The sequence below is a fragment of the Salmo salar genome, chromosome ssa09 (genome assembly GCF_905237065.1).
Source record: "Salmo salar chromosome ssa09, Ssal_v3.1, whole genome shotgun sequence".
In the NCBI taxonomy this organism is placed as follows: domain Eukaryota; kingdom Metazoa; phylum Chordata; class Actinopteri; order Salmoniformes; family Salmonidae; genus Salmo; species Salmo salar.
Genome location: NC_059450.1, coordinates 64,586,186 through 64,609,141, shown reverse-complemented (window position 1 = coordinate 64,609,141; position 22,956 = coordinate 64,586,186). Strand labels below are relative to the sequence as shown.

The 22,956-nt window shown below is 41.3% G+C and overlaps 1 protein-coding gene across 2 annotated transcripts; it reads left to right on the top strand.

Annotated features, from left to right (window-relative positions):
• Positions 1-13,938: 13,938 nt before the first annotated feature.
• Positions 13,939-19,296, top strand: LOC106611618 (polycomb group RING finger protein 1). 2 transcript variants are annotated; one of them, XM_014212012.2, is made up of 9 exons: positions 13,939-14,100; positions 15,057-15,162; positions 15,959-16,111; positions 16,372-16,443; positions 16,559-16,664; positions 17,757-17,802; positions 18,100-18,186; positions 18,484-18,564; positions 19,108-19,296. In XM_014212012.2, the coding sequence occupies exons 1-9, from the start codon at positions 14,014-14,016 to the stop codon at positions 19,156-19,158; spliced, it is 789 nt and encodes a 262-aa protein (XP_014067487.1). In that variant the 5' UTR covers positions 13,939-14,013; the 3' UTR covers positions 19,159-19,296. The 2 variants fall into 2 exon arrangements, with proteins under 2 accessions (XP_014067487.1, XP_045579835.1); XM_045723879.1 differs by having other exon boundaries at positions 13,965-14,100; positions 18,103-18,186.
• Positions 19,297-22,956: the final 3,660 nt, after the last annotated feature.

Genomic DNA, 22,956 nt, shown 5'->3' with positions numbered 1-22,956 from the left:
GATTGTGCATTCCTGGTGTAACTTGGGCAGTTGTTGTTGCCATCCTGTACCTGTCCCGCAGGTGTGATGTTCGGATGTACCGATCCTGTGCAGGTGTTGTTACACGTGGTCTGCCACTGCGAGGACGATCAGCTATCCGTCCTGTCTCCCTGTAGTGCTGTCTTAGGCATCTCACAGTACGGTCATTGTAATTTATTGCCCTGGCCACATCTGCAGTCCTCATGCCTCCTTGCAGCATGCCTAAGGCACGTTCACGCAGATGAGCAGGGACCCTGTCTTTTGGTGTTTTTCAGAGTCAGTAGAAAGGCCTCTTTAGTGTCCTAAGTTTTCATAACTGTGACCTTAATTGCCTACCGTCTGTAAGTTGTTAGTGCCTTAACGACCGTTCCACAGGTGCATGTTCATTAATTGTTTATGGCTCATTGAACAAGCATGGGAAACAGTGTTTAAACCCTTTACATTTACATTTTAGTAATTTAGCAGACGCTCTTATCCAGAGCGACTTACAGTAGTGAATGCATACATTTCATACATGTTTTCTCCGTACTGGTCCCCCGTGGGAATCGAACCCACAACCCTGGTGTTGCAAACACCACCTTTACAATGAAGATCTGTGAAGTTATTTGGATTTTTATGAATTATCATTCAAAGACAGGGTCCTGAAAAAGGGACGTTTCTTTTTGCTGAGTTTATGAAACTAAGGTTGCTTAATTGCATTGTCAATATCGATCCTAGAGTGAATGTGAATAAACAATGAGATTGCCAGAAATTCAGGAGCTGCAGTATGGTGGAAAACAGCTAAAGCAATGGGAAATAGTTTTTCTCCTTAAGGAGTTCCATAAGCCAGGGCCGGCAATGGCTCTCAGTTGCCAGTTGCATGCTACGGAAGGAGATACTGAACCAAGATGAAAGAACGCCTGCATGCAGGGACAAGGGAGAAGATGAGACAGAGAGAATACATGTCTCCAAAACAATTCCATTATTGACACAGTGCAGGCAATAAGGGCCCCTTTTTTTAAACCCCATCAAAGTTCTTTACGGGAGGCCAAAATGAAAATAATGTGCTAGGCTACGGCTACTGGCTCGTGCAGCATCAAAGAGCTGCCTTCATCTCTTAGCCAAGCTCAAAACCTTTTGGGGCATCTCGGCTTTGATGTGCCGATTACCTGGATACGTCGGCGGGACGTTATTGGGCTAGGTGAGCCACCGTGTTCTGTGAGGACAGCCCAGTGCCGGCGGCGTTCAGTTTGCTCAACCTGCATGCTGCCTGGGATTTGGCTGCCGCACCCTCAGGTTCTGTGCCGAGCATGTTTTCCCTCGGCCCCCAGCCTTTTAAATGTCCGTGAAGATAAGATGGGGTGTGGGATAATTGAGAAGGGCATCTCTCTGTGTGGAGTGCAGATACAGTAGATGAGAAGTGTTGTGCCTGTTCCTTTTGGGGTTTTGCATTTCAAAGTGAGGTGAGTCGGCAAGGAAATGTTGGGAGTTTTTTGTGGAGGCATATGTAGTAGTGGCCTTGTCTAGTGCACGCTGGACACAATGTCATTGAAGTGATATTTAATGTAGATACCAAACTTTCACCATGACATGATTATTGTAGCATAACAGTTGTTTAAATGTTTACAAGCACAATGATCCCAGATAACCAATCTCATGAAGGAATGGGATTGAGAAATTTGCAGCTCAGGGGTATAATTCTAGGGACATCGAATGTTCAGCTTGCTGCAAGTCACTATGGAAGCTCTAGACTAGAGAACACAGTTTAATTGTGTTTAGGAGCATGTTTTAACTCTCTCCGTGGTTAAAATAGTAAGAAAATAGATGTCATTGTTGTAAAAATCTGTAAGTGTGCTTAATTTACTAGCATCCGTATTGAAGTACATATTACACTGTTTTCCTTTTGGTGGACAGAACTTGTTACTACATTACACAGAATAACATTTTTACCACATAAGAATGACAGGAAATACACATAATATTTACCTTGGATTGGTGAGTTTAAAATGGCATAAAAACCTATTACTTAAAACAGATCAATATTTTGGGTTTAGTACCAGTGTTTTTGTCACATGCACCTGTCTGTAGTGGGACTTAACGCTTCATTCATGACAAGTCGGAAACTCGGAACCTCGCAAGTGACTCGGAATGGCACAAGTTATTTGCGAAGAGCTTCCTATTGGTTGATTCTGCTACTTTCCAAGTGGGAAACTCGGGTATTTCTCTACAACGAGCTTCCAAGTCAGAAATGTCTGAGTTTCCTAGTTGCGAAATGTCATGAATGCAGCATTAGAATTCAGCTCTCATTTTCAGACCACGGTGGCAAGAAAAAATGTGGGGGTTCCTCCTACAAACGTCTTTGGCCTCAATATTATACACCGATTTTAGGGTCAAAGTATCACTCAAATGTGAGCCAACTCGTCGCTATTTAGAAATCGATGTCGTATTGGCTGTCTGACGTAAATATTCTTACAGGGATATACACCACCGTTAAAAAGTTTGGGGTCACTTAGAAATGTCCTTGTTTTTGAAAGAAAAGCTAATTTTCTGTCCATTAAAATAACATCAAATTGATCAGAAATACAGTGTAGACATTGTTAATGTTGTAAATGACTATTGTAGCTGGAAACGGCAGATTTTTTTTATGGAAATATGTTTGCCCTGCCTAGTAATTATTCTGTTCAATGAGGAATTGTTGGTGAACTCTGGGTACATGTAACAAATCAACTTATCAAGACCTGATTGTGTGAGAGACAACCTACCTCCTAACCATGTAAGGGAGGTAAGAGAGGCCCAGCAGAAGGTAAAGATGAGGAAGAGGGAAAAGGAGACAGTGAGAGTTCTGGGGTTTGACAATTTACACATGAGCCAGAGAAATCATAAAACGATGGCAAAGTGTTGCTGCACTAGGTCCTCCACTACAGAGAAAACCAACACACACCAACACACAGCCAATAGGATTGTTGGAGGTTTAGATTTCTCATTGCAAGTTCACTGGTTCCTAAGGACTCAGTGGCAGAAACATACTTACACTCATTCACGCACTTACACACATACACACACACTCATATACCTACCTCAAACTTTGCAGACACAGGGCTTGGATTATAATCAAATATGACCGCTCAGTCCAGCTTGGTTGACCAATGAGCTAATAGGCTGTACCCACCAAGAGAGCATGATGCAAGTAAGCCTATGTATGTTTTAAGAGAATGTAGTAGGCAATGTGCTGAGGGTTTCCTGCTGGGGAGGCCTAAAGGGCATTGCACTACATCATCCATTCTGCCCTGCACTTCAAAAACAGCCCTTGGAGCACTGCCCGGGGGATTTCGCCATTAACTTGCCACTTGGCGGTCAACTGCAGGGAGCAGCAGAGACAAAAGCCACTGCCCATCCCTGCATGCTCTGATTGCTCCAAGAGGGCCAGGGATAAAAAAAAAAACGTGTGTACCCTGACTGGGACGGGATGGGGCCTCGGTTTGGCATGGCGGAGCATAGATTCCCCTGCAGAATGTTTGTTTGGTTGTGTTTGGCATAGGCCATCCAGGACTGGGTCTTTATCAGTTCTGTGAATGTCAGTCAATATATTCAGTGTGCAATGTTAGAGGCTTCTTTGCTGTTTTGATGAAGACGTTGAAAATAAGGGAGATGCAAAAATTGGAATATCCAACGTTTCGACAGCCAAGGTGTCTTCTTCAGAGTATGATCACAAACACTGCGAGATGACTCGTTTATATAGTGTCAGAAGACACACAGGTGTCTGTAATCATGGCCAAATGAGGCCTAATATCATTGGTTAACTCTGAAATATGAAAATGGCATACAAAAGAACAAATGGATAGCATACGATCATAGATACATTTTAGACTACACAAGCTTGATGAAGACGTTGACATTCCACAGATTCAAATTGAAATCAAATATCAAATCGGGAGATGAGACCACACTCCATGACATGCAGCAGGGTATGTTCTAGTGCTATTTCAACATGTTTTCTCTTTCTGGTCCAATGCTCTACCAGGTATTCCCAAACTTGGGTATGTGTACCGCCAGGGGTACGACCAATGCAGTCGGGGGTACGCCAAATAAAAATGTGATTCACATTTTTTTTTAAATAAAAATGTTATATTAAACAATTCTTCACATTTTCAAACAGTCCATTTAGTAAGGCCCGCGTCCATAGAGACACATACCAGCTCTACTGGTAGTACTGCTACTACCAGCAGTACCACCCCTGCACCTTTCGACGACACAAGTTGTTCTGCTTCCACAAGCACATCCAATGCTAGCATCAGTTATTCTACATTTGTTGTTAGCCCAGCTAGCATGGACACTGACAGTTGTGAATCTGATGCAGCTGAAGAGCTACTGCCCCCTTACCCGGGAAAGCACCGAACAACAGACAGGGACGTTGGACCGTCAAAGAGGCACAAATATGATGAGAACTTCACTTATATTGGGAGTAGTGCCTTTCCTCAGCCACAGTGTGTTATATATACAAGAGTACTATCTCACAACTCGATGAAACCTTCACTGTTGCACAGACATTTAGAAACAAAACATGCCAATTTGAATAATAAGCCACAGGAGTTTTTTGAGCGAGAATTAAGACGACTTTCGAGTAGTAAAACATGCATAAAAGCAACAGATACCATTTAATAAGAAGAGGCGTCTTATATGGTGAGCTACCGAGTGGCTAGGACAGGCAAGCCCCATACTATTGTGGAGTACAAAATTCTTCCTGCTGCTGCGGATATGGCTGGAACAATGCTGTGGGAAAGGCCAAAAAAACTATACAGACAATGGCTTCATCAAACAACACTGTTTCACCACGCATCAGTGACATGGCAGGAGATGTTTTGAAACAATTACTGCTTCGCATACAAGCCAGTGAATTCTATGCATTACAGCTGTATGAGTCAACAGACATGGCAGGCCTGGCACAGCTCCTGGTACATGTCTGTTACATTTATTTTTTAATGTTACCTTTATTTATCTAGGCAAGTCAGTTAAGAACAAATTTCTATTTTCAATGATGGCCTAGGAACAGTGGGTTGTTCATGGGTAAAATGACAGATTTTTACCTTGGGGACTTGATCTTGCAACCGTTCGGTTACTAGTCCAACGCTCTAACCACTATGCTACCTGCTAACGCGCGTGCAAGCAGTTGCTCCTGACGCCACTTGGGTACACTGCAGCATCCACTGAGAGGCTCTTGCTGCCAAGGGAATGCCTGACAGCTTGAAAGACGTTTTGGACACTGCTGTGAAAATGGTTAACTTTCTTAAAGCAAGGCCCCTGAACGCTTGTGTATTTTCTGCACTATGAAATGATATGGGCAGCGACCACATAGCGCTTTTACAACATACAGAAGTGTGCTGGTTATCAAGGGGCAAAGTATTGACACCTTTTGTTTTAATTGAGAGACGAGCTTAAAGTTTTCTTTACTGATCATAATTTTCACTTGTCTGACCGCTTGCATGACGACGAGTTTATCACACAACTGGCCTATCTGGGTGATGTTTTTTCTCGCCTGAATGATCCGAATCTAGGATTACAGGGACTCTCCGCATCTATATTTAATGTGCGGGACAAAATTGAGGCTATGATTAAGAAGTTCTTCTCTATCTGCATTAACAAGGACAACACACAGGTCTTTCCATCATTGTCTGTTTTTTGTGTGCAAATGAACTCAAGCTTACGGACAATGTCAGATGTAATATAGCGAAGCACCTGAGTGAGTTGGGTGCACAATTATGCAGGTACTTTGCCAAAACGGATGACACAAACAACTGGATTCGTTATCCCTTTCATGCCCTGCCTCTAGTCCACTTACCGATATCTGAACAAGAGAGCCCCATCGAAATTGCAACAAGCGGTTCTGTGAAAATTTGATTTAATCAGAAGCCACTGCCAGATTTCTGGATTGGGCTGTGCTCAGAGTATCCTGTCTTGGCAAATCGCGCTGTTAAGACACTGATGCCCTTCGCAACCACTTACCTATGTGAGAGTGGATTCTCGGCCCTCACTAGCATGAAAACTAAATATAGGCACAGACTATGTGTGGAAAATGATTTAAGACTGAGACTCTCTTTTATACAAGCCAACATTGCATGAGTTATGAGCATCCTTTCAAGCACACCCTTTTCATTAACCTGTGGTGAGTTATTCACAATTTTCGAGGTTTTATATGTAAGATGGCTAAATAAAGAGCAAAATTATTGATTATTATTATATTATTATTTGTGCCCTGGTCCTATAAGAGCTCTTTGTCACCTCCCACGAGCCGGGTTGTGACAAAAACTCACTAATTCTTATGTTTAATAAATGTATTGTATAGTGTGTGTGTGGCAGGCTTACAATGATGGCAAAAAACAACATTTGAGAGTGCGCTGACCCTGGTGCTGGAGGGGGTACGCAGCTGGAGGTTGAATGTTTGAAGGGGTACGGGACTATAAAAAGTTTGGGAACCACTGCTCAATGCAGTGCACACCTGAACTAGCAGTTTCATATGTCAAATCAGAGCTATTTGTCTATTCATTCTTGATATGCAAATTGTCGGGTGACATGTTACACATGATCCAATAATATACAGTATATGGGGTTTCATCTTTGGACATCTCTTTCTTGCCTGGCAGGTGTTGGAATTAGATAATCCCATCATTTCAAATAAAAGTGCAGAGAAGTGAAGTGAATTTACAGACTGTCCAAGAAAAAAAAGGGTCCCATTGGCCATTTCCTATGTGAGGCAATGATAATAAATGAAAAGCTTTTCTCTCTCTCTTTGACGTCTCTCGCTCTCTCTCCTCGCTGATGTGTTTTGCCATACTGTGATCTCCTGTGTCTCCGGGCCCTCAGGTTATTTGGATATTGCATGGAGTCAAAGCTCTGTCAATCAGATAAGCACTGACCTAGAAGGCCTCATAGATAAGACATTACACAGCAAGAGGAAACGGCAGACAGTGGGGACACAAGGCCGACTACAAAGGCTCAGTGAAGCGAGTCTGATCAAGACGGCTCTTCAACCACATAGGGCTGCCAAGAATGAAGTATCGCATATCCCAATTTAAAATGACTGGATCAAATCTGGATCTGGTGGATACTTGTCTCTCTTTAAGCATCTGCCTTCAAAATCCCTCCAATTTTCAGGGTACAGAACCCAGCTAAAACCGGTATCTCCTCTTTTATGTGAGGAGCTGTAACATAAATGTTAGTGTAAATCATGTACTTATTCCCAAAATAGATTGAATTAGGCCTACAGTTTTAGATCTTGCACCAAAAAAAGAAGTTACATTTGAGTAGACAGGCTTACTCTAACCATACTGCCAATGGTGTGCAAAAGACACTGAATGCATATTTCCATTTGTGAATGAGTGCTAGTGTCCGACGTTGAGAAATTACAAAAGGGTGAGACAAGGATGTGCTTTTGTTTAAGTCGACATTTGGGTGGTCCACAGATAGAAATGCACTGGGAGGGGGGGATTCCCCTACGAATTCTAAATAAACTTTGAAGAGAGCCCAGAGCACTTTCCATCAACGGAGGAGTGACTCAAAAGTAAAACATTAATAAATAAAGATATACTTTATAGATGCTACTCCTCTGAAACGTCTCACAGCAAACTTATGCTCAAAGCAATCATACAACATAATTCACAACCCACTGGTAAACGCACTGGTAAATATGGCACACACGACATGAAAGACAATATGGGGTTGTGATGTCTAAACATTCACCTAAGCGAAAATGGGTTAAATACTAAAGGACACAACAGTCATAGTTTCATAATTATGCAATTCTGCAACAAGTAGAAGAAACATAATCTCTTCTGAATATAGCACACAGTGTAGCCAATCCTTGTGGAGGAGTAGCCTATGCTCTATAACCATAGTGGTGATGTGAAAAACTATTTATATGGACAATTTCTACTAAAAATGTTGGCGTCGTCTAAGAATATTGAATTGTATGCTTCCAGTGCCATCTACTGACAAGAGACAGGTAGCACAGAGCCTACCATTCAAGGCTATAGTCTGCCATAGCGGACACATAATAATACCCATAAAAACACTGAAATTGTTACAATGGATTTTCCAACATTCCTTTTTCACATTGTGAATTTTACAAAATAAATGTAATCAAGTGCGTGTTTGGTGTAGAGTTACCTTGGCGTGACGTTTTGATAGACATGTAATTCTCTCTCGGACAAGGTGAGTTGTATCAATATAATTGCCTCAATTTCCTCTCTAAATTTCGCAATGCTAATTATTGATCAAAGTTACCTTGTCTGAGAGAGATTTGCGCAGTTATCAAAGCCTACACGAAACACAGACCTTATATGAAGTAATTCTAAAATCCCAGATGGAAAAATGAATGGTGGAAAAAGATTGGAACCGTTTCTGGGTTTTATGACTCATACTGTGGTACTCAATTCACAGGGAGATTCTCAATTGGGCCTGACAGTTTCTCCAGCTGGGACACTCACTAACTATCACCTTAATTGGCTGCACCTGATGTGCTTATCAAGGTTTCCTGGCATCACAGCACTTGGACATGGTTGTTGCTGCCACCTGAGGGATGGAATGTGGAAGTGTATCCTGGTAGAGTGTGTTCACTAACTGTGTGATAAGACTAAACTACCCCCCTCCATAACACTATTGTGGAATAGGATAAAAGCATGCACACATTTAAAAACAATACACTACTTATCCCTTTTCCAGCTGGGAAATGTGTAGCACAATAAGATACATTTCTTTTAACCACTTCACACATATATTTTGGGGTTCCACCTCTATAAAAGTCATTCCAATTAGACTGATTTGGATATCTCCCTATCAATAAAATGACACAATATGGTGCAGAGCGTTCGACTTGGCGCCGCTAAAACCATTGACAACTGCGTGCCATTTTCAATATCATCACCTCTTGAAAAGCATAGTCAGAACTACACATTTCTGATTATTCCACATTTATCTCTATCATCAGAGTTATACAGCAAGTAACTGCATGTTTTTTATGATCAGTAAACATCAATTGATCATGTATTTTCATATACGTGAGGGTAGTTATCCATTTGGCATGTAGCTAGCTAGCTAAGCAAACAACGTGTAATTTAGCATGCTTCATCAGAATTTAGGCTTTTGGAAAGAGCTTCGGCAAGTCTTCGTACTGGTAAAGTTGTCAGTCGGACTTCTGTCATCACCGCTATAGATGGCAAGCAAATCAATGCTGTGTCTTTTCCTATGAGATGACGCACAAATACTTTTAAGACTTCATGGGGTTTTATTTGAATGCTTGCACCCACCGGCATGGCTTTGTTACCACCCACCGGCATGGTATGCCCATAAATGTGACACCTAGAACACTGCAGTGTATTCAGCGCAAAAGCTCTAACAGCATAACTCGTATATCCTAACATTACTTTGTCAGGTAAAGACTCTGAATCAAAGCTCAAAAGAACAGACTGTGTCACCTCTGTTTCACCATGCTCCACACCAGATCTGCATTGCACCAAACAGCAGGCATCACAAACACCAGGAATCTTCTAATTAAATTGCTCCACCTCCACACTTACTGCTACCACAGAAATCACTCTTTTCAATGGTGCCCTGTACCTAAGCCAAAGGAAGATACAGGTCTTTCCCCAAGTTGCGTCGCACGGAGCACCTGCTTCTTCTGATCTGAAGAAACACAACCGCACATCACAAGTCCACTTTGGGTGACCTTCACCAACTCAACAGCACCACCCAACCTGAAACCACCCATGGATCAGCCAAAGCGCCTTCTTCCACCCTATTAAAAAATCTCAATCCCACTGCACCAAACATATCTTTACCATAACCATGCCCATCAATGCAAGGCTCGGGATTCGAGCTCCTCACAACACTACCCCTTTCCTTCGACCCCTTCCATTTCACCTCCAGAACTCAAAACGTCCAGCTCACTCTGTTAGAACTTGACATCAGTCTTCCTCGACATACCCTCTCCCTTGTTATTGCTAGTTTCAACAGATCCAAACCTATCCTCTGCCACCCTCAGTCTTTTCAACCTCCTCTCTCTTTCCTTCCAATCCTCCTGCCTTAACCAATTCCGACTCCTTCTGAAAATATTACACTTTTCCAAGCCAAAATCTATTTTTAGCCTCCTCAAGAGACATACTACGCCCTGTACTCCCTCCACTTCAAACTCAGTATAGCCCGCGAGTCACGACTGAGCTGAGCCAGAGAGGAAGAGGCAAAGTGAGAGGGTCGACTCCACCCAAAATCTGTCCATACAGGTTATGCAGACTTGGGGCGCGTTCCACACCTAAATTAATCGATGCAACAACCAATGGTTGCATGCCACATCATTGACTGTGTCATTGTTGTCGACTGACAAATTGCTATAACATATGATGTAGTTAGCTGATACTTTAAGGAAAGGAAATGGGGATACCTAGTCAGTTGCACAACTGAATGCAGACAACTGAAATGTGTCTTCCGCATCTCACCCAACCCCTCTGAATCAAAATACATATCTAGGCGTTATAAGATCTGTCAGGAGTCAGCAACGCTCATAGCGTTCAGCAGGCCAAGATAGGAGTTTTTGTATGGGGGGCTGTGCTGAATTTGGTCAGGATAAAAGTGAATTGCTATTTTGATAGGTGAGGCTTATTTGATCGAATGAAAGTTTAAACATGAACGTCAGGAACATTTGCAATTTCCAAGACATAGACTGACCAGGTGAATCCAGGTGAACACTATGAACCCTTATTGATGTCACTTATTAAATCCACTTCAATCAGTGTAGATGAAAGGGAGGAGACAGATTAAAGAAGAATTTTTAAGCCATAAGACAATTGACACATGGATTGTATATGTGTACCATTCAGAGGGAGAATGGGCAAGACCAAAGATTTAAGTGCCTTTGAACGGGTTATGGTAGTAGATGCTAGGCGCACCGGTTTGAGTGTGTCAAGAACTGCAACGTTGTTGGATTTTTCACGCTCAACAGTTTCCCGTGTGTACCAAGAATGGTCCCCTACCCAAAGGACATCCAGCCAACTTGACACAACTGTGGGAAGCACTGGAGTCAATATGGGCCAGCAGCCATGTGGAACGCATTCGACACCTTGTAGAGTTCATACCCCGACGAACTGAGGCTGTTCTGAGGACAAAAGGGGGGGGGACTCAATATTAGGAAGGTGTATATAGGAATCACGTTGAAATAGTGGTGGCAACTTCCTCTGGAGGGCACCTTTAACAAAGGCATAAGGCAAATATGTCATGTACATTTTATTATACATTTTTAGTAGGAAGCGAGTAAGAAAGAAAGAAGGAAGTGAGTGATGGACGGGAGGGCAGGACAAGAGAAAAGATTATTGAGATTCAGCCACAAAGAATGCGCTTCCTGCATGCTCTCAGAGACGTTCATATATAGTCAATGAACTAAGCAGACCATACCCAGCAAAGGCATTGGTGCCTACGAGAGTGCCAACCCTTAATAAATCCTCTTAAGGATCGTACCTTTTTCAATTTTCGCCTAAAATTACTTACCCAAATCTAACTGCCTGTAGCTCAGGCCCTGAAGCAAGGATATGCATATTCTTGCTACCATTTGAAAGGAAACACTTTGAAGTTTGTGGAAATGTGAAAGGAATGTAGGAGAATATAACACAATAGATCTGGTAAAAGATAATACAAAGAAAAAAAAAAACATTCTTCTGTATTTTTTGTACCATCATCTTTAAAATGCAAGAGAAAGGCCATAATATATTATTCCATCCCATGTGCAATGTAGATGTTGGCCACTAGGTGGCAGCAGTGTATGTGCACCGTTTTAGACTGATCCAATGAACCATTGCATTTCCGTTCAACATTTTGTATCAAGACTGCCCAAATGTGCCTAATTTGTTTAGTAACAACTTTTCATGTTCAAAATTGTGCACTCTCCTCAAACAATAGCATGGTATTCTTTCACTGTAATAGCTACTGTAAAGTAGACAGTGCAGTTAGATTAACAAGAATTTAAGCTTTCTGCTAATATCTGATATGTCTATGCCCTGGGAAATGTTCTTGTTACTTACACCCTCGTGCTAATCACATTAGCCTACATTAGCTCAACCGTCCCGGGGAAGGGACACCAATCCCGAATAAGTTTTTTAAAGGGATACTGCGAGATTTCAAGATTTTGGTTGTTTTTCTACTTACCTAGAGTCAGACAAACTCATTCCACGGAGGGCCGAGTGACTGCAGGTTTTCGCTCCTCCTTATAGACTGGTTAGCTGACAACTTCACGAAAACGATGCGCATGCTACAATGCGGGCGTAACGTCTGTGTGCTGTTGTGATTCAGGATCACAGATAACAATAGAGGCCTCTAGTGGCCATAAGGCTGTATTCCAACTTCATTGGCTGATCCTTCCTGCTGACCCTGTTGGAATCATGTCCAACTGGGTCATCAGGAGGGATCAGCCAATCGTGAAGAAGAAAATTGAATACTTTAAAATGGAGATAGCCTCAATGGCGCTTACCATGCTGTAACAGATGCCATAATGGCACGGATACAATGATGAGGCCTCTTTCCAGCTCTATGTTCTGGATGGCCAGATAGCTAGCAACAATGACAAGAGGCTGCCATGTGGGGAATTGTTGGTGGCTCGTTTCAGCTAGTTTTATCTTGTTTTTGATACCATGTCTTGTTTTGAGGTGTTTTGACTGATCTCACGACTATGCTAATATGGCTAAAATTAGCTAGCTAGCTAAACAACAACTGTAACGATGTATTTGAGAGACAATAAGTGCTCATTGTGCAAATGTATTTATGCTTTTGAATAACCATTGGAGACTAAATATAGTTTACATGTTGTCAACAATCGAAGCCAACCCTGTTCTGTTTTGCCCCATAGTTGCGCACACCAGTGGAGGCTGCTGAGGGGCGGACAGCTCATAATAATGTCTGGAACGGAGCGAATGGAATGGCATCAAACACATGGAAAACATGTGTTGGATGTATTTGATCCTATTGCACAAATTCCACTCCAGCCATTACCACGAGGCCATCCACCCCAATTAAAGTGCCACCAATCTCCTGTGGCACACACGTCGGTTTTGTTGCTAAACAACCAACCTGTCTATACTTGATTGATGAATTAAGGTCACTGATTAGTAAGGAACCCCCCTCACAAGGTTGTCTAGGTCTTAATTGAAAGGACAAAACAAAAACCAGCAGACACTAGCGCCTAGTCCATGGAAGGAGTTTGACACCCTTGGGTTAGTTAGAAGGTATATTTCTCTGCTTTGAGATGAGCTGGCTACTGTTCCCGGGAGATTTCCAGTAATTGTGCTAAGCTAACAATATGCAAACTTCAACAATCTCCAAACTACACGCAGAGACATAAAAATGGTATCCATGAGTTAGTCTGACTGGGCAGAGGCGGAGTTAGAGGTTTCGCTCACAGACAAGAGTGACAGTGACAATAAAGGAGAACAAGGAGAAGCAGAGACAGAGTGACAGCAGAGATAGACAGCACAACAGGGAGGAAACAGACAGTTTTTACATGTTGTATTTGTCTTAAACATGAGCTGGTTAAAACGAGCTGTTAAAAATCATGTTTCGCCTGTCATAGGTACAGTAAAAGTTGAGAAAAACGAATTGTTGTCCCAGTCTGTCCCTGGACGTAACTAAGCGGTTGTGTAATGAGTACGATTCTGTGTTTTCCCAAGCAAAAAAAGGCTTTATTTGGATTCCCAATGAAAATTCAACCATAAGCTATATTTTATTAAAAAGATATATATGTTGTTTCTGGACTATCCACCATGCAGCCTGGTTGACAATATGTCCGAGCGGCGCAGATTACTGTTCGGTTTTAGAAGGGCGCTCCTCCCTCACCGCTTTTGCCCTTTCGCGTCACAGGCCATAGACCCGTGCCCTGCAGCTCAGCATAATGGAAGTCGCCCAGTGGTAAACGGCCTGAGTGGGACATCTTCATAAATCCACCATCTTTGATGCTCTTCCACCCGGAAATAAGCAGCATTTTTAAAGATGGCTGAGCAAGGGCCAATGGCGATAGCTATGCGGCTAAGAAATCAATTCCAGTCCGTATATAAGCTCGACCCTTTACGAAATGAGGTAGGTACAAATTAGTTTCGGACTCTATAGACGCGACAAGACCAGTAAGAATTGTTTAAGTTAATTAGAGCTGAATCTAGCTACATAACTACGACGAGGAAAAGCAGCAATGCGAGCGCTTCCTCCTGTCACCAAAGTGATGGAGAGAGAGCTGCCTACGTGTGCGCAGGCGTGTGTGGAAGAGTCTACCCGTGTTTTCTGGGCAGCTACTGCAAGGTCCTTCGTGCAAATGTGTACCGTTAACTCCCCGGTTTCACACCTGTAACGGTCTACACTATTAGTTAAAAGACGCATTTGCGTTTTGGATGAATGAAAATTAGTTTATAGATAACTAGCTAATTGTGTTTGCTAGGCTAGGTAGCTTCTGGTGACGGACTTATCGAACCTTGCTTGTAAAGTGACTAATATGTGTCTTACCTGTGTCCTTTTATTTGCAATTCCATGTGTAGCGTACTGGGTTGCTAGCGATAACTTACAAATAAAGAACGTATAGATTCTACCCTGTTATTATTGACATTGTGTTAGCTTATGTTAGCATAATAGATACTCTGCTTACTCCGCTACAATGTTGCAGACACCTGACACGCCAACCTGCTTATATATATATATATGTGTGTGTGTGTGTGTGTGTGTGTGTGTGTATTGTTTACATACTACACATATTTTGCAGATGTTATCGCAGGTCCAGCGAAATGCCTATGTTTCTAGCTCCAACAGTTCAGTAAGAACTAACAATGCGAAACAAATCCCCAAAGTTAGAAATATCAACCTAGTGGAAAAGAGCAATCATCATATTGTTATTCGAATGAACTCATCATTTTGTCTACTCTAGAATGTAAACATTCTAGCTTGTTTTTGACATTAATGGTACATTGTTGCTGCTCAGAAAAAAAAATCTAGAAAATGCAGGTATACTTTCTACTCGAGATTTCAATAGCAACTTATTATTGTTGAAGGAGGAAGTCAAGTTGAAGATCAAAGACCTGAACGAGCACATAGTGTGCTATCTCTGTGCTGGGTACTTCATCGATGCCACAACTATTACAGAGTGTCTGCATACATGTAAGTGGGCCCAGCCTGTGTTTTCAATGTTTTGGCTTCTTGCCCTCTGAGAAATGGGCAAACTGTTACAGACGTGTATAAACCCTGGATTACTGATGCCTTATTGGCACTCTCCAGAAGAAGTTGTCCTGCATAGGAATTAAATAAATAAAAATAAATAAACATTAAATAAATTACATTTTGTCCTTGAAACAATTAAAGGGATACTTCTAGATGTTATTTACTTCCCCAGAGTCCAATGAACTTGTGGACACCATTTTGATGTCTCTGTTTCAAGTATGAAGGAAGTTGGAGGCATTTTCGCAAGCCAATGCTAACTAGCCTCAGCCATTGCGCTGAAGATGGCCATAGACTTCCAGCCGTTACTGCAACTACTATTAACTTCCTTCATACTGGACCCTGAAACATACAAATGGTATCCAATCCCGAACTATCCCTTTAAGTATTTGTTGTTGCAGTGGGGACAGTAACATTAGAACTTTACAAAAATTATACTTTAAGGATGGCTCACGTAAGTATGGATTAAGGTGTCTGTAATAGAATAAATGTGGCAAAAATGAATGTAAACATTAACAAATGCATTTCTATAGAATTCAAAATGTTTTACAATGGTGAGGGAGTGCTAGATGGAGGTGCAGTGGCTTCATAACAGCGCTTCATGTCAGTCATCTAGTGTATATATTAATCATTGGTCCTAGCCTACTTATTGCCTGTGAATGCATACAGTTGTATAGTACATTTTAATGTTATTATTAAATAACATTAATGGTTAATGTCTCTTCTGCTTCTATTTCAGTCTGTAAAAGTTGTATTGTGAAATACCTCCAAACCAGCAAGTATTGTCCAATGTGCAACATAAAGATCCACGAAACACAGCCTTTACTGAACCTGAAATTGGATAGAGTGATGCAAGACATTGTCTACAAACTGGTTCCAGGACTTCAAGAAAGTAAGTAGGCTAATACTTGTTCTCATTTTTGTTACATAGTACTTTAGTATTGGTTTTGATGTTTCACAAGTCGAATAAAGAACAGTCGCTATTTATCCTGTGTACTTTGGAGAGAAAATAGCTCTCAACTCCTAATTGGAACAGCTTTAGTTAAACTTCAGGAGGAAGCTGCATTACATTGTTAGCCATTTAGCGTGGGTTGATTTTGTATGTGAAAGTCCTTATTCTAGGGTCCTTTGTTTTCTGTTCTTTGAAAACAGGTGAGGACAAGCGAATAAAAGAATTCTATCAGTCGCGTGGGCTTGAGAGAGTTGTCCAACTCTCTGGAGAAGGTAAGCCTTTACAGGAAAAAAAAAATACAACATTTCACGTTTTGTGAATATACAGCTTTTCCCCCAATGTCATATGTTATTAATTTGAAATGGTATCTGTGTGTGTCACCCCTAGACTCCATACCAGATGCTACAGGATTACCTTTCACCACCTTTGACCATTCCAAGGCCCACTTTTACAGATATGACGAGCAGGTCTCGCTTTGTCTAGAGAGGCAAAGGTAAGCTTTCGTGTCATGCCTTGACAAAACTATTCGCAGACCACTGGACTGTAAACAAATTATATTTCAAGTGGTGGATTATCACTGTTAGACTTAAGTGTCGAAGTTCAGTCTTTTGGTTCTATATCCCCAATCAGTGTTTCCTCTAGCTGGTAATTGACATATTTTGTCCATTTTCAAAATACATAAAAGCCAACAATTAAAAACATTGTTGACCCAGAATATATCCTAATGAAAAAGAAATATCCTCTAAAAATCACATTGGCTCTGCATGAAAATTGGTTCAGGTTGTCTTTCAATTGCATCTCTTTACTCTGCCTTTCTCCTCTGCCGGTCTGTTTCTCACTCTTGCTCACACACACAAACTTGCAACATTGCTTGAACTGGTACTGGCCTGCAGACTTTACCACTCCAGTGAGTCCATGACAGGGGGAGAAGTATTCATATATTTTATGACATTTTGCTAGAATTATCTCCCTAATAAAATAAAAATAATTTACAGAAATGTACAGTCCACCGAGGAGGAGTATTTAGATAAAGTAATCTTGCTTCCTCTAACCTAATGTCTGGTCAAGTAGCCAGCTAAATGTTAAACTAGTGCAAAGCAAGCAAGCTAGCTGGTTGGCTACTGTACCAAGGATGGAGGCATAAACAAGTGGGAAAATGAAGTGACACTTAAATAGAGCATATTGACAAGCATAGTTGTGGGATGTTTTAATTTATTTTTTCCTCTCACAAAAGTATTTCTCTGGGCCTTTACTAGTCTTGTATTAGCGGACCAATATAGCCATCTGTAGCACAGGTTTAAAAAAAATGACGGGCCCTACCTCCAAACAACTTCCCGCGGCTATGTTGACAAGACACTGAGACGGAGGGAGACATTGCGCAAGGATCCAACATTCACTTTGTAGACTATTATTCTTCCTCCTTAGATAGCTCAATAATCATTGTCGCTTCCATATCGGCAGTGGGCACTCCTAAAAAGAAATCCTTAGCCTACACATTGGTTGCATTCAGATGGGTTTCTATTACAAAATGCCCCTTAAAATCCCTGTGTGTCATGCTTAATCATGTATTCTCTCGTCCCTGCAGTTTATCTCTGTCTGGAAAAAAAGATAAGCCCAAACTGACTCTTCAGGTGGGTAATGGACCTGCATCCTACCACCAGAGGTCTCTGTTGGTTTAACGTGCAGTGTTCTGTTTGGATTGAGATGAAAAACAGAGGTCTCCATAAACAATGCTTCTGTTAAGTGTCAATTGCTGTTGCAATTATGTTTTTAATTTGAGTGTGTCTGTCAGTCCTTACTAGAATTGCCAACAAATGTTTTGGTATTTCTGTTTATTTACGTAATAATTTGGAATCATACTTGTGTTGAAGAGCGGAATCGGAGTTGTAGTAATGTTGTGGAAATGTTTCTCTGCCTCATCTCTGCAGCAGAAGTTTGTGCGCTGCTCGGTCCGAGCCGAGGTGAGACACCTGCGTAAAGTGCTGTGTCATCGACTGAATGTGGAGAAGCACCAGGTCAGTCTACCCTCTAGCAAGACTACATTTAAGAGGGCCATTTCAGCCCAATGTGCAGTGTGCACTTTTTGTAAACACTCAAACACAGGAACCACATCCTATGATTAAAAAAAATATATATGTTTTAGCCTGTTAGAAAACTGAACAAAGTTGCAACAACAGATTATCCGAGTGCTTTGAATATTATACACAAGTTTAGCACATTTTGTGTCAGCTTGTGAGTGTTTCAGAGACTTGAGTGCCATTGTACAGTTCACCCAGGACCAGTTATGTTTTGTGGTCTCCATTGCTCCACAGGTCCAGATGTTTTTCAATAATGAGTTCCTTCCAGATCACATGACCATGAAAAGGCTGTGGCTCTCTCACTGGTTTGGCAAGGTACAGTGCTCAAGTTTAGCCAAACATTTTCATACTGAATTCCTTTACACTTGAACCGGCTTTTCCCATTTGGACAGTCATTTAGAAAAAAACTACTGTGGTAGAAACAGGACTGTGTCAGATTAAGGAAATAATATTCGGTATCAATATTCTGTAGTGACTTCAAATGATGCGATATCTATGGCAATTTTACTCAAACGTTCTCTGGCACAAGAAGTTATTTTGTTACTTAGCAAACTGTAGGCCCTATTCAATCAAGGAGTTTGTGTTTGCGGGATAAGAGAACAAATAATCTCGCTGAATAATGACAAACATACGAGTGCATATTTAAACTATCATGCTGACACTGATTCATTTCTCACTACACTTTCCTTAGTAAATCCAAATATGCTTAATCGCAATGCAATTTTTGGGGGGGGACTTACCTCAAATCTTGTCATCGGGTTATAATTGATTTGGGAGTTTCTTCAGAATTGTGTTAGTTTGATTTAATGTTTATGTGGGATCAATTTAGTTGTAATTAATTGGGTATTTTTATTCCAGGCTCAACCGTTGGTCCTTCACTACACGATCAAGGACAAAAGGACAAGATAGGATTCCCCCCCCCTTTTTAATGACCTCAGCAGCTGTATATATTTTGTTTAATATATAGTATATTTTAATAGTGTTTGTGTACATATGCGTATTTTCCTCTTTGTATTTTTTTTCTAAAATAAATAGTGGACAAATGTGCAGAGTTCTTTATGATAATTTCTGGAGATTTGCACTGCACTTACAACAGAAACTGTATTCAATTATGGGAAGCCATCAAGCCAACATCAAAATGGAATGAAAGAATGGATGCAACCATCAATGAACCAAGCAGTAATATCTCAATTCATTTTAAAAGCTACTAATCTTGGTAGTTATGTAAGATAAAACCTAACATAATAGCATTGATGCTTTAGTAGTGAATATAATTAGAGGAGCAGAAGTATGTACACCATGTTTTACAGTGCTTTATAGACCAGAAAATTAACTGTACAAAAATTGTAATCTACAGTGCATTCGGAAAGTATTCAGACCCCTTGACTTTTTCCACATTTTGTTACATTACAGCCTTATTCTAAAATGTATAAAATATTTTTTTCCCCCCCTCATCAATCTACACACAACCCCATAATGACAAAGCGAAAACAGGTTTAGACATTTTGGCAAATGTATTCAAAATAACCTTATTTACATAACTATTCAGACACGTTGCTTTGAGACTCAATTGAGTTCCAGTGCATCCTGTTTCCATTGATCATCCTTGATATGTTTCTACAACTTGGACTCCACCTGTGGTAAATTCAATTGATTGAACATGATTTGGAAAGGCACACACCTGTCTATATAAGGCCCCACAGTTGACAGTGCATGTCAGTGCAAAAACCAAGCCATAGGTCGAAGGAATTGTCTGTAGAGCCCCGAGACAGGATTGCGTCGAGGCACAGATCTGGGAAAGGGTACCAAAACATTTCTGCAGCAGTCAAGGTCCCGAAGAACACAGTGGCCTCCATCATTCTTCATTGGAAGTTTGGAACCACCAAGACTCTTCCTAGAGCTGAGCAATTGGCTGAGAAGGGCCTTGGTCAGGGAGGTGACCAAGAACCTGATGATCACTCTGACAGAGCTCCAGAGTTCCTCTGTGGGGATAGTGTCCTTCTGGAAGGTTCTCCCATCTCTGTAGCACTCCACCAATAAGGCCTTTATGGTAGAGTGGCCAGACAGAAGCCACTCCTCAGTAAAAGGCACATGATAGCCCACTTGGAGCTTGCCAAAAGGTACCTAAAGGACTCTGAGACAATGACAAACAAGATTCTCTTGTCTAATGAAACCAACTCTTTGGCCTGAAGTCGAAGTGTCACGTCTGGTGGAAACCTGGCACCATCCCTATGATGAAGCATTGTTGTGGCAGCATCATGCTGTGGGGGGATGTTTTTCAGTGGCAGGGACTGAGTGACTAGTCAGGATGGAGGTAGAGATGAACGGAGCAAAGTACAGAGGGATCCTTGATGAAAACTTGCTCCAGAGCGCTCAGGACCTTAGACTGGGGTGAAGGTTCACCTTCCAACAGGACAACTACCCTAAGCACACAGCCAAGTCAACGCAGGAGTGGTTTCGGGACACGTTTCTGAATGTCCTGAGTAGCCCAGTCAGAGCGAGACTTACAGACCTGAAAATAGCTGTGCAGTGACGCTCCCCATCCAACCTGACAGAGCTTGAGAGGATCTGCAGAGAAGAATGGGAGAAACTCCGCAAATACAGGTGTGCCAAGCTTGCAGCGTCATACCCAGGAGAACTTGAGGCTGTAATTGCTGCCAAAGGTACTTCAAAGTGCTGAGTAAAGGGTCTGAATACTAATGTATTTATATTAGTATTCAGGGGATTTATTTAAGTGTGCAAATATTTCTAAAAACCTGTTTTTGCTTTGTCATTATGTGGTGTTGTGTGTAGATTGAGGGTGGGGGTGATTTTAAGCAATTTTAGAATAAGCTGTTAACGTAACAAAATGTGGAAAAAGTCAAGGGTTCTGAATACTTACCGAATGCACTGTATAAGTTGATAACAAATACTGTTGAAGTTTACATACACCTTAGCCAAAGACATTTAAACTCAGTTTCACAATTCCTGGCATTTAATCCTAGTACAAATTCCCTGTCTTAGGTCAGTTAGGATCACCACTTTATTTTAAGAATGTGAAATGTCAGAATAATAGTAGAGAATGTTTTACTTCTTTTGTCACATTCCCAGTGGGTCAGAAGTTTACATACACTCAATTAGTATTTGGTTGCATTGCCTTTAAATTGTTTAACCTGGGTCAAACGTTTTGGATAGCCTTCCACAAGCTTCCCACAATAAGTTGGGTGAATTTTGGCCCATTCCTCCTGACAGAGCTGGTGTAATTGAGTCAGGTTTGTAGGCCTCCTTGGTTGCACATGCTTTTTCAGTTCTGCCCACACATTTTCTATAGGATTAAGGTCAGGGCTTTGTGATGGCCACTCCAATACCTTGACTTTGTTCTCGTTAAACCATTTTGCCACACCTTTGGAAGTATGCTTGGGGTCATTGTCCATTTGGAAGACCCATTTGTGACTTAGCTTTAACTTCCTGACTGATGTCTTGAGATGTTGCTTCAATATATCCACATAATTTTCCGCCCTCATGATGCCATCTATTTTGTGAAGTGCACCAGTCCCTCCTGCAGCAAAGCACCCCCACAACATGATGCTGCCACCCCCGTGCTTCACGGTTGGGATGGTGTTCTTTGCATTGCATGCCTCCCCCTTTTTCCTCAAACATAACGATTGTCATTATGGACAAACAGTTATATTTTTGTTTTATCAGACCAGAGGACATTTCTCCAAAAAACTATGATTTTTGTCCCCATGTGCAGTTGCAAACCGTAGTCCGGCTTTTTTTATGGCAGTTTTGGAGCAGTGGCTTCTTCCTTGCTGAGTGGCCTTTCAGGTTATGTCGATTATAGGACTTGTTTTACTGTGGATATAAATACTTTTGTACCTGTATCCTCCAGCATCTTCACAAGGTCCTTTGCTGTTGTTCTGGGATTGATTTGCGTACTATTGTTTGTACAGATGAACGTGGTACCTTCAGGCCTTTGGAAATTGCTCCCAAGGATGAACCAGACTTGGAGGTCTACAATTGTTTTTCTGAGGACTTGGCTGATTTCTTTTGATTTCCCATGATGTCAAGCAAAGAGGCTCTGAAGGTAGGCCTTGAAATACATCCACAGGTACACCTCCAATAGGCTAATTGACATAATTTGAGTCAATCATAAGGTTCTAAAGCCGTGACATCCTTTTCTGAAATTTTCCATGCTGTTTAAAGTGTGAACTTAGTGAATGTAAACTTCTGACCCACTGGAATTGTGATTTAAATGAAATAATCTGTAAACAATTGTTGGAAAATGTACTTGTGTCATGCATAAAGTAGAAGTCCTAACCGACTTGCCAAAACTATTGTTTGTTAACAAGAAATTTGTGAAGTGGTTGAAAAACTAGTTTTAATGACTCCAACCTAAGTGTTTGTAAACTTCCGACTTCAACTGTTAGTTTAATTGAGTTCAGTGGGCCAAGTCTGGAATGATCAAATGGGAGTATTGCAAAACTAACACTGAAGAACTCTACATTTTTGTAAATCGTGTTCGTGGAAGCACCTATACCGTACTTCATGCAGTGTGGTACTTTGATGGCCTAGCTGTACATACCTCTTGATGCATTTTTTTTTTTTTTGCCCCCTCACGGTTTTTGCTGATAAGTCTTGCTTGTATAGGAATAGCTAATGGCCAAAATCTCTAATAGCCATGCCTGCATTGGGCATCAGTGCTAACTCAGCCCATCTGAGTTAAAT

What these genes read in the sequence shown, in the direction of transcription:
- LOC106611618 (XM_014212012.2), top strand. Translation starts at nt 14,014, where the DNA reads ATGGCTGAGCAAGGGCCAATGGCGATAGCTATGCGGCTAAGAAATCAA. An exon ending in AGCCCAAACTGACTCTTCAG is followed by an intron (nt 17,803 to 18,099) that starts GTGGGTAATGGA and finishes TCATCTCTGCAG; the next exon opens with CAGAAGTTTGTGCGCTGCTC. An exon ending in TCTCTCACTGGTTTGGCAAG is followed by an intron (nt 18,565 to 19,107) that starts GTACAGTGCTCA and finishes TTTTTATTCCAG; the next exon opens with GCTCAACCGTTGGTCCTTCA.